This window comes from Kogia breviceps, chromosome 11 (assembly GCF_026419965.1).
Source record: "Kogia breviceps isolate mKogBre1 chromosome 11, mKogBre1 haplotype 1, whole genome shotgun sequence".
NCBI lineage: Eukaryota > Metazoa > Chordata > Mammalia > Artiodactyla > Physeteridae > Kogia > Kogia breviceps.
Genome location: NC_081320.1, coordinates 77717789 through 77730300, shown reverse-complemented (window position 1 = coordinate 77730300; position 12512 = coordinate 77717789). Strand labels below are relative to the sequence as shown.

Below are 12512 nucleotides of genomic sequence, written 5' to 3'. Positions count from 1 at the left end.
GTAGAAGAAGTAGCACCAGTGAAATATGATGCAAACAAAATATACCAGAGTATTGGTCAGAGGGATAGAAGGACCCCAAAAAGGGAGTCATGGAAACTAAAGGAAGAACAATTATCGGTAAGAAATGTCGCGCGTAGTGATAAAGTCTAAAGAGAGCTAAGAAGAGTTTATTGGATTTGGAGCTCACTGATGACCTTCAAAACCAGCTTCAGGAGGTGAAAGAGTGTGTGGCAGCTGAGGAAATGGACATAACATCCACAGACTGTTCTTTTTAGGAGCATGTTAAGGAAATGAGAGTCAAAATGTAGAGTATCGTGCCAAGGGGCAGAAGAGTCAAGTAAAACTTTTCAGGATACTGGAGACCTGTATGTGGTGGAATCCAGTGAGTGAAGGAGAGATTGAATGTTATAGAGAGAGATGGTTGCTAACCTAGGGAGTGTCATTCTAGGAAAGAGTGAAATGAGAAGAGATGAAGGCATTGGCTCTGGAAACAGAATAATGTTTCCAACGAGACAGGAAGAATGAGAGCATTAATATTATGATAGCAGTTTCTATTTATGAAGCATCTTCTATAGTGTAAGCTAGAATATAAGTGTAAATGAACTCTTTATAAAATCCCTGTGAAGTATTGGGGGAGGGGTTATGACAGAATTGTGTTGAGATGTGGCCTCTTGCTCTCCTGTGGTTTATATGGGCTAATGGAGAGAAGAGGCAGAAGTAACTTTTCCTATGACCAAGGGGTAGAGTAAATAGATGCCATGCTTTGGGTGCCTAGTGATGGCGTTATGAAAAGATGTAAGGCCTGATGGAGATGTTACGAACTAGGAGGAATGGTTGGGATTTAGATAGGAGGCAAAAATTAGGAAAATGTGTTTCAGGAAAGGAGACTAGCAGGTGCAAAAATCAAGCATGTAGCAAGCAAAGGTTTCTTGGTAGCTGTAGGTTTTGACTATTTATTCTTAAATTCAGTTGTAATAATAATTCTAGCAGCCAATGTTGAGTATTTACTAGGTGCCAGCTACTATTCTAAGCATTTTGCATATAGTTTTAATCAGCCCAGTCCCCGAGGTACTTACTGTTATTCCCCTCATTTCACAGATGAGGAAATAGAGGGTTAATTAATTTACACGAGATCCCACAGCTTATGAGGGGTGGCGTAGGGACTGGGGCGGGGCTTGCTGATTTCAGAGCTCTTAGTCTTAACCTCTTCATTGTTTTGCCTCTAGAGGATGTTGTCTTATTTAGGAAGGAATGGCAGATTTGGCTGAGGTCAAGTTAGATGTTATGGAAAGCCTTGAATACAAGACTGTCGGGTTTGAATGTTTTTCTTTAATAAGTAACCATTGGGGCTTTCATCAGGAGCAAAGTGAAGTTGTAACTTTGATGTAATGGGACAGTCCAGCACATGACAGCGGGTGACTCTCTGCGAGAGCAGGGCGTTTTAGAGGAATCAAGGCAGCCCTTCCCTGCCCGTGCTATATGTAAGACTAGACTTCCACGATGTAATACTCTGATAGAATTGTTAATTAACCTGAGCTTCTGTTCTTCTTTGATTTGTAGGGGTCAACTTTCTCTTTCATTTCAGTTTTTGAAAGAAGAAATGTTTTTATTTGAAATGGACTTAGAGTTTCTGTTGTGCGCTTGTGTTACTGTGGTGGGGAGGTTTGAGGAGATTGGAGCTTACATTCCAGTGGAGAAGAAAGAATAACCATATGCGAATAATATGTAGAGAAAAAAGAGATTCTTTCCTTTTGTTCTTCCTTTCTCATATTGGTAAGCAATAAAAAATGAAACTCTTAAGGTCTAACTTGCATAACTGCCAAGAAATACGAGCACTGTGATAACATCTGGGCTGTAGCTGGGACTAAGGGGTAGAGGGGAGGGCAGAGCTCTGCGGCCATAGACCTGACTCTGACTCGTAGTAATCCCAAGGTAAATCACTTCATCTTTCTGAGCTTCAGTTTCCTCATTTGTAAAGTGGAGATATAATCCCTATCTCAGTTTACTGTTGGGAAAATTAGAGCCAATATGCATAAAGTATCTAGCATATTTCCTGGCCCATAGTAAGTTCTCAGTTGTCGTGGAGTTTTCTGTCCTGCCCATTGCAATGTGGTAGAAAATCATTGTTACCCCATTATCTGTAGCCTAAAGATAGGGAGATATATCTAACAGGAGAGTTTCATGCAGATGATATGTAAACTCCCACGTTACCTCACATGTGAATTCTCTGGAAAGAGTAGGCAAATAGAAGAACCAGTGGTAACCAAGTCTAGGACAGGAATAAGAGGAGGACACTAAACAATTAATACCCTTTCTAGTAAAAGAAAAAAAGTGTGTGTAAAATTTAGTTGCTCTTGTAGTTTAAAAGAAGACACTGACATAGAGGAAACTTTTGAGAGAGAGGGAGAAGCTGGCAGGTTAAGACTTGTGTTTCCTTAGGGAGGAGAACATAGTATTTAATAGTAAATGAGAAATTTGGTTACGAAAGAGTTGGGGTGCACATTTTTTTAAAAATATGAGCAGTAAGCATCATTTTAGGAAAATATATTACCAGACAACATTGATAGCTCTCTTGGATTTGGCTTGGGTCATTTCCTGTTTAATGAAGCCACATTCAACAACTTATCTGCATTTGGGGTCATGGGAATGAGTCAGGGATGTAGACAGGAGAGAATGGAGAATGTAGCTTGGCTTCAGGATTCAATTATAACGTGTTACACTTTATTATATGGGACGTCAGAAAAATTCAGTCAATCCTGTAAGGAAAATGAGTTAAAAAAAAATGTGAAGCTACTGATTATTCATTCATTCTTCAGAAACCTTGAAGAGGAAGGAAATTTGAGTAGTAGGCTCATAATTTAAGAAAGAAAATTGTAATACATAAGTAAATGGCACCTATTGCAGATGTGCTTTAAATACCCTTGTAAAAATTAACTTTTAAAAATAATCCATGCCCATTGTCCAGTGGTGCTTAGTGTTCAATTTCTATTTTAATTATTGAGGTTTAGTAAGTGTTGCAGTCACTCTCTTCATCACATGTATTGCACACCAGAAGCCAGGAACCGTTGTATGGCTTTAGGCAAATCATTTCCTTTCTAGGCCTCATTTTCTTCACCGCGTCTTTTCATTGATTTCTAATCCTGTAATTGAACTGATTTCCTCCTAGTTTGTCAACCCTGCTGATTCTGAGTATTCTATTTGCATCATCAGTGTACTTGTTCTGCCACTAGATGGCATGAATGCACCTTTGAACCCTGTCACCTCCAGGTTTTCAGAATCTGAGGTCTGAAGGAGCCTTGGAATTTTTGCTTAACCCACCCCCCACCTCCCCCATTTAACAACTGGGGAACTAAGACTCAGAGGTTAAGTGACATGGCCAAGGTCATACAGTACCTTAGAACCTCTTGAATCCCAGTCATTTATCTTTCCCTCTATTCCACTGTTTCTGTAGGGGGCTTTTGAGGGAAATTCAAAGAGAGATCATGTTTTCAACCATTCCTGCCTTTTGATAATTATCTTAAAAATAATTTAAAACCATTCCTCAAGTGCATATATCATCATATTAAAGATAAATAGTTGGTCTGCTTTTGTGTTTCTGTACTGGCTCCCTCAGAGGAGAAAGCTAGACTGTCAGCTTCTAAAGATCACTGCCCTGCCTATAGCTTGCCTGTCTTCACAATTTGCCTTGGAAATAAGCTCCACAGAAATCTCCACCAGAGCCTCTCTGTCAGATGATTATCTTTCTCCATCCTTGCCCAGTCCCTTGGTTAAGACATTTGCCTTTCAGCTCTTTCCTCCAACCAAACAGCCATCCATTCTTCTGCTTCATCTGTGTCCACTTGCCTAATCAAGAGAGCTTTTGGAGGAGGGAAGTAGATAATGCCCTGGTTCTTAAAAAATTGGTCTCCTGGGTTTTCCCAGCACATGTTAATTGGACTCTTTCCTTCCCCCCAACACCCCGCCCTCTCTACTGGTGACAAGGATGGCACTGCCGTAAGTCACGGCTGTGTGGGGGGCAGATGGTGTAGCGGGGCGCGAAATGGTCACGTGGAGATGACGTGGGCTCTGGAGTCACACTGACTGGGCCTCAATCTCTCCTCTCTCGCTGACTGCCTCTGGTCCATGGTCACCTCTTTAATGAGGGTGATATTTACTGCCTCACAAGGCTGTTGTGAGGAATAGATGAGGTTAATGTGTGGAAAGCTCGCAGTATCAGTGCTTGGCAAACACTGTAGGTGCTCATTAAGTGCTAATTATTCTGGTTGCTGTTGTATGGAGAGGACAGCAGTGACTATAGTATATGAAGAGTTGGAGCCCAAGGGAGGGTGTCAGCCAGAGGAGCTAGTTTTTTCAGTGGAGAAAAAAGGGAGGCATGCAGGTATGCCAGGGTCTGTCTCAGTGTTTTGGAGAAATAGTGTAGAAGTGTGCTGCCCAGTACGCTAGCCACTAGCCACACGTGGCAGTTGAGCACGTGAAACGTGGCTGGTCCAAATTGAGATGCTGTAAGTGTAGGACACACATCAGATTTCAAAGACGTCATACCAAAAAAATGAACATAAAATATCTCGATAATTTTGTATATTGATAACATGTTGAAATGATACTATTTTGGATATGTAGAGTTAAATAAAATATGTTATTAAAATTTATTTCACCGGGCTTCCCTGGTGGCGCAGTGGTTGAGAATCCGCCTGCCGATGCAGGAGACACGGGTTCGTGCCCTGGTCCGGGAAGATCCCACATGCCGCGGAGCAACTAAGCCCGTGAGCCATGGCCGCTAGGCCTGCGCGTCCGGAGCCTCAAAAAAAAAAAAAAAAAAAAAAAAAAAAAAAAAAAAAAAAAAAAAAAAAAAAAAAAATTTATTTCACCCATTTCTTTTTACTTTTTAAAATGGCTACTAGCAAATGTAATGAGGCTAGCATTATATTTCTATCTGGTAGCATTGGACTAGAAGATAGAGACCTTTGATACTCAACCATATACAACTTTAATTTGGGGAATCATGTGAGTTTTCTTTTTTTTCTTTTTTTTTTTTTGAAGCTTCTTTTGATTTTTTTTTTCTTGTATGATGTTCTGCTCTTCAGAGCATGACCATCCTAAATCAAGATGCCAGTGAGGATAATATAGGTTAAGTAATAGTTTAAAATGAAAAGAGTAAGAGGCACTGAATATTCTCCTTAGTCCCCCAGATTCCGAGGACCTCAGTTGAGATGCAGGGTATGAATGCAGTTTTGATGGTTTAGTGGGTCAGCCAGAAGCAGTTAGAAGATCCTAGAGTTGGTTTTTTTTTTAAGCCATTTCATGATTTCAAAGAATAGGATGTGTACAGAAGTCATTTCCCAGCATAATTATATGTTATCAGTAGATGAAAACCTACTAGCAGTTAATGATTCTAGAATTTTTTTTCAGATGCAAATTAAAAAGCAATTACACAAATTACCAAGAGCGAAAAGAAAAGAGAATCATAATACTATATATTAAATTGTCATCTGCCTGGATTTCATCAAATTTATTTTGGTTTTAGGACATTGGTTACAAAATATTGACTTGCTTTAAAAACCTAAAGATCAACAGTAGTCTCATCACCAGCTTGTGTTAGATCTGTGAGATAATTGCTAATTTCAGACATTTGTAACCTTTGTTTTTTCAGGTGGATTGAAAAATAAAGTTCTTTATTTACATCTTAAATTTACACTCGCTGTTTTTTTATAACACATGTGAAATAGTTTTGTGGGGAGTTTGTTCTTTGCTGATGCAGGAAGCAAGCAGGGCACATGCATTTTGAGAACTTTGAGGGCAATTCTCGTTTTTCTTGATTTAGTCCCAGAATGAGGTATACTTCATTCCAAGTAAACTTGCTGCCATGATTTATTGGGGTACAAGATGCTGTCAATTGTAAGAGGCACATGTAAGTGCCATCTTGTATAGAAAATCGAATGCTGCCAGTAACACTCTGATCAGCTATGGGTTATTAAGATGCATCTATTGCAAAGATGTTAAATGGAAAAAAAGTGCACCTTATAAATGATGAAATATAATACACAGATTTTGAAACTTTCAACTAGGTTAGAAGTAAGAGAGCTTGTTTTATACGTTAGCATCAGACTTTAGGCCCTTCCAAAATGAGTCACATTTAGTGAGTATGGAACTCTTTTCAGTTAATTCTGTAAATAACCAGACAAAAGCAAAGTGTAATGAGCTAATTTTTAAGTTGCTAGAGTCCCTTAACTGAGAAAAGTGAACTTCTAACTTTATTTCCGCCTAGTACCTCTGCATCCCCCCCACCCCCCCAAACACACAACCACCCCATTTCTAGCCATTATCTATACCTCTACTAACAAAATCTCTTCTCTTAAAGGCTCCTCATAGCAGTTATTTATAGCCTCTTGTGAATTCAAGGCAAAGTGTTAAATTGCCTAAGGATGTTTGCTTTCTAAGCCTTATCTCTAATTATCAGCTAAAAATCTATATCTGCTTAAAGCAATTTCAGGCCTCAACTAGCCATATGGAACAAGTTTTGTAGGAATGGCAGGGGTAGGAGGGATGTAGGGGCAGCTTCCTACTCGCCTCTGTGCAAGGCAATGGACAGATAACAGCACCTCATTTCCTTTCCCACCCTAAAGTGTTCAACCAAGTCTGTCTGCTGGCTTGCTGCCTTTGTACTGGAAGTCAAAGAAAGAAAGTATACTGCATTCTGCTGCTGGCCTTACTAACTATATCTAAAAGGAAAGCAAAGTTGTAATAGCTGCATTTCTGACTAATTTCATTGAATTTTTATCAGTCTTATCTTCCTTTTGACAGAGGCTATTGAATTTTAAGGAAACCCTGTGATGTAAAGAATTCTTTTGTGTTTTCAATAGCTGCTTCCTAATTTACCTGTTTTCTACATCTCTAAGTTTACAAATCATACTAACTTAAGTCAGGCTTTCTACTTTGAATGACTCTTTGGTAATCCAGATTCTCAGCCTGCTTTTCCTAAATTTTGGGGGGCATGCCTAAACAGATACATGCTAGGGCAATTTGGCTCTTGGTTAAACTGCAGAAGTATTTGTGGTCTAACTTGAAGATGGAAGCAAAAATTTTTCCTCTCAGGTTTGTAATACATTCATCAGTTATGAACCTGCTGATGCTCTGTCTACTTTTTACATAGTTACATAGATTTTTACGTAGATGTAAAAATGTTAGATTAATCCCACATTTATAATATCAGGGCTTGTTAACAGAGCTCTCCATTGCTTTCATGGAGTTGGTTAACACAAAGAATGGTCTTTCTCAGTAAAAGACATGCAGTGATATTGCACATGCTTTCAGTGTTGTATTAGCTTTGAAAATTAAATGGAAAAATGCCATCTCCATTGCTAAGTTTCCTACATTTAAACTAATATAAACTGTAAGCCAAATTATAGCTCTGCATTCTTTATAGTAGTGTAGTGTGTTTGTTGATAGTATCTTAAATGATTTTCAGGTTAATTCTATAAATTAATCTCTATGTGTTTGAATGACTTTGTCTTTTGGTCTTTGCAGCTCGGGGTGTGGTTTTCTCTTGGCTGTGCCTATCTGGCCTTGGAAGACTATGGAGGTTCAGCAAGGGCATTTCAGCGCTGTGTGACTCTAGAACCCGACGTAAGTTTGTTTGGTCTTCTTTCCTTATTACAGCTCTTTGGTACTCTTTAAGTTATTTGAATTGTACTGTAGTTCAGAACAGCTATTCCTATGGGTCTGTAGTTTCAGTTATGCAAGATGAGTAAGTTCTAGAGATCTGCTGTACAACACTGTGCCTGTAGGTAACAACGCTCTATTGTACACCTAAAATTTTTAAAAAGGGTGATCTCATGTTAAGTGTTCTTATCACAGTAAAAAAAAGAGAGCGAGAGAGAAGAAGGCAAAAAGATTCAAACTTTCTATTATTTTATGTCAAAAAAAAGAACACCAATTCCTTTTGTGTTGGAGGGCGGTATCCCTTTGGCAGAAGGTCACACCCTAAGTTATATGAGTTATAAATCTAGAAATGTTTCTTCTCGTAATAGCTAAGTTATTCATTGTTTTGTTTAGAAAATAGTTTTGATAAAACAGTTTTTTAGTTAAAAATATACTTTGCTGAGTATACAGCAAAGTGTCACATGTATTTTGTCGCTCACCAGCATGTGCTGCCTATGTTAATTGCACTATTAGAAAGTTCTTTTAGTTTACAGTCTTTAAATATTTAACAGCTTTACTGAGATGGTAAATAATTTGCATGCCATCTAGCTCATCCATTTAAAGTGTACAATATAGTGATTTTAAAAATTATATTCAGAATTGTGCAACCATCCCCACAGTCAATTTTAGAACATTTTTATTACCATAAAAAGAAATCCCCTGTACCTGTTAGCAGTCACTCCTCATTTCTCCCAGACACCTTCCACATCTACCCTGCATCCCCACCCCTAGGCAACCACTAATGGACATTCTGTCTCTGTAGATTTGTCTATTCTGAATATTTCATATCAATGGAATCATACAATGAGTGGTCTTTTTGAATGCCTTTCTTCACTTAGATTAATGTTTTCACAATTCATCCATTCCCTATTCAAAATTTTGAGAAACTGCCAGACTTTTTCTAAAGCACCATTTTACATTCCCACCAGCAATGTGTGAGGGCTCTAATTTCTCATCATCTTTGGCAACACTTGTCTTTGATCATTGTCTGTCTTTTTGATTATAGTCATCCTAGTAGGTGGTATCTTGTTGTGGTTTCAATTTGCATTTCCTTGATGGCTGATGATGTTGAGCATCTTTTTATGTGCTTTTTGGCCATTTGTGTATCATCTTTGGAGAAATGTTTATTGATATCCTTTACCTATTTGGGTTATTGGTCTTTTTACTGTTGAGTTGTAAGAATTCTTTATATATCCTAGATACAAATCCGATATCAGATATATGATTTGCACATATTTTCTCCTATTCTGCAAGTTGTTTTTCACTTTCTTGATAGTGTCTTTTGAGGTACAAAAGTTTTTAATTTTGATGAGGTCCAGCCTGTCTGTTTTTTCTGTTGTCGCTTGTACTTTTGGTGTCATAATTAAGAATCTGTTGCCAAATCTAAGATCATGAAGATTACCTTATCTTTTCTTCTAAGAGTTTTATTGGTTTAGCTCTTATGTTTATGTCAAATCTGTTGTTAAGCCTATTCATTAAACTTGTTGTACTATGTGTGATGGTGGATATTCACTAAACTTATTGTGGTAATTAATATGTACCACAGATATATATATACATATATCAAATCATTATGTAGTACACGTAAAAGTAATACAATGCTATATATCAGTTACATCTCAATTAAAGAAAAACCTAAACATCATTTCAGACAATGTATTTTTTTTTTAGTTCAAGAATTTTTATTTGGTTCTTCTATAGTTTTCATGTTTCTACTGAGATTCTCCAGTTGTTACCTTATCATGTTCTCTTCAAATCTTTTATTATATTTATAACAACTGCTTTGAAATTTTTGTATGCTTATTTCAACATCTCTTTAATTTCTGTGTCTGTTTCTATTTACTGATTTTTTATTTGGTTATGGATGAATTTTCCTGCTTGTTTGCCTGTCTACCAATTTTTAAAAATTATATCCTACACTTGTGGATGCTATGTTGTTGAGTTTCTGGGTTTTGTTGTCTTCCCTTGAGGAAGGTAGAGTTTTAATTTGGCATTTGGTTAATTTACCTGTGAATCAGCTTGATTTTAAGCTTAAGGTGGGTCTGGAGTTGTCCGTATTCCAGAGTTGCTGTCAACCTTCTCTTGAGGTATAACCTTTTGGGGGCTGAACTTAATCCCACAGGTGATCATTAAGAATTCTCCTCTCTGGTTGGTTGGAACTTGAATAACTCCCAGAACTGTGTGACCTCTAGAATCTCCATTCAGCTCACAGCTGTCTGGTAGTTGTTCCCTGCCTGGCCTTAAGAAGTTTTGCCCTGCACATGTATAGCTTAGTATTCAGCCAAGGACTCAAGAAGATGCTTATTGAAATTTCTGGAGCTTATTCTCTGCACAGATCTCTCTTCTGTGTTATTTTGTCTTGCAAATTCAGCCACCTTTTCAACCCTGAACTCTGAACACTTTTCCCCCTCTTAGTAAGACTTGCTGTGCTTTGTTTGGTTTCTACCTTTTTGTGCTGCAGCCCTCAAAGTGCCTCTAGATAGAAGTGTAGGTTGATTGTTGAGACAACTCAACAGTCCTTCTCTCAGGTATCATAGTCCTGTGTAACCCTTTGTCCAACTTCTCAAAAACAGTTGTTTCCTAAATTTCGTCCAGTTTGTAACTTTTTATGGAGATAAGGCTAGTCTGGTACTAACAGTGCTCTGTCTGTAAGGAGAGGTCCATTGCCAATTAATTTTTATATCATATATATGGAACTTGGGAACTATATACTTTATGTTTTATAAAACGTGGAACAAAGAGGAACAAGCATAATTTATGTCATTCTTGTTAGAATCAACATTTATATAGAGGCTTTAATTTATTTTTGTCATTGCATAGAAGAATAGGTAGAGAAATATGTTGGATTGATTGAAATACTTAGGCTTAACACTGGAGAACACATACTCCTTTACTCTCCCACCTGATGAAGGATGATGGTAAAATAGCAAAGCCTTTTATGATAGGAAAAACAATACTTTGTATTACTTTAGATTTGTAGTTAATCTATATATTGTGTAAATTATGTTGTAAATTGTCCAACTGTTTTGTAAATATAAATTTGGAAATAAAATCTTAGCAAACTTCCAAATTAGTGCTATAATAGTTATATCATTTTGTTGACTTAAAAAATATATATTTATTTATTTTTGGCTGCGTTGGGTCTTCGTTGCTGCACATGAGCTTTCTCTAGTTGTGGCGAGCGGGGGCTACTCTTCGTTGCGGTGCACACACTTCTCATTGTGGTGGCTTCTCTTATTGCGGAGCATGGGCTCTAGACGCCCGAGCTTCAGTAGCTGTGGCACATGGGCTCAGTAGTTGTGGCTCACGGGCTCTAGAGCACAAGCTTAGTTTGTGGCACAAGGGCTTAGTTGCTCCGCAGCATGTGGGATCTTCCCGGACCAGGGCTCAAACCGTGTCCCCTGCGTTGGTAGGCAGATTCCTAACCACTGCGCCACCAGGTAGGCCCTTGTTGACTATTTTTGTTCTAAATTATAAGTGTTAAGTTTAATTTATTTAATTTTCTTATACGTTTTTTAACATACCTTATTGAAAATTAACATTGTAAAGAGTACATCTTGAGCTAGGAAAGTATGTTATATTTTTGGTTGCAGCGATTATACCTAAATGAGAATAGTCTGTAACTGTTGTCTATCATTTCAGAATGCTGAAGCTTGGAACAATTTATCAACTTCTTATATCCGATTAAAACAAAAGTAAGTGCATCAGAAGATGAAGAACTTTGTTTCCAAAATAAATGAATGAGATTTTCTTCAACTGAACACTGAAACATTGTGCCTTACTCTTTGTCTTTTTCCCCTTGCCTACCCATATCTTTGAGTTAGAATGACTTAATGTCACCATTTGCATTCCAGTTGTAGTTTATTTCTTGAAAACATTTAGTATGTAATAAAATAAGAAATATATATATATATATATATTTTTATTTTTTTTTTTTAAGAAGTATTTTTTGACCTCTTTATTTGATACCGAAGTTTTGTATCCTAAATTTCATTGCATGGTAAAAGCAAGCCTGCCTTTAGTCAGTCAGCTCAACTGATAGATTCTTAACGATTGCTTGCTGTGTACTGGACATTATTGAGACATATAAGTATGAACCAATGTCTTTAGGGAGTGTGGGTTTAAAAAATAAAATATTATGCCATATTATTTAAAAAATTTATTAATAATATAAGTTGTATGTGGTAAATTTCAAGTGAGAAGTACAAAGAAGGCTATAATAATGGTAGGTGATGTTTGTAGAACAGTTATATTCTCTGCCACTCATGTAGTCCTGTGAGAATCTAAGAGGAGAGAAGGTGTGTGATGCTGGTTCAGAAATGCTTCTGAGAGAATGTTGGATTCAAACTAAAATTTGAAGAATTGGTAGAGGGGAGAGAGGGAAGCCTTTCAGGATTTGGAAATAAATGGTCATTAATTTGTGTACCTAGCGTTCTGAATCCGTGTGACCAAATGCAGAGTGACAGGCATGAATGCCACACTTTAGGATGTAGGAAATAAAATAGTCCAGCTCGAGACTAGGGAAAGCTATAGTAGGAGATGAGGTTGGAAAGGTCAGTTGGGGTCAAATGGCACCGTGTTCTGATGATCTGACTGACTAGTTGAGACTATCCTGTTGGCAGTAGGAAGCCAGAGATTTCAGTGCGGTAATTTCATGAAGAAAGAAGTTTTTTAGGAAGATTTGTCTGGTGACAATGTGTGAGACAGAATAGAGAGGGAACTGGGGACAGGGAAACCAGTTAGGAGACAGCTGTGGTAACAGTCCAGGCAGGCGATAACTAGACTGGAAAAAGAAGGGGCAGATGCCAGTTTAT

General features: G+C 37.7%; 1 protein-coding gene across 6 annotated transcripts in view; it reads left to right on the top strand.

The window, feature by feature from the left end:
- Positions 1–12512, top strand: part of TTC27 (tetratricopeptide repeat domain 27) — a 177761-nt gene that overhangs the window by 132400 nt on the left and 32849 nt on the right. For all 6 annotated transcript variants that reach the window (XM_067007841.1, XM_067007840.1, XM_067007838.1 and 3 more), the window contains exons 14-15: positions 7525–7623; positions 11341–11393. In XM_067007841.1, coding sequence (XP_066863942.1) covers positions 7525–7623; positions 11341–11393 — 152 coding nt within the window. The remainder of the gene's footprint in view (positions 1–7524; positions 7624–11340; positions 11394–12512) is intronic.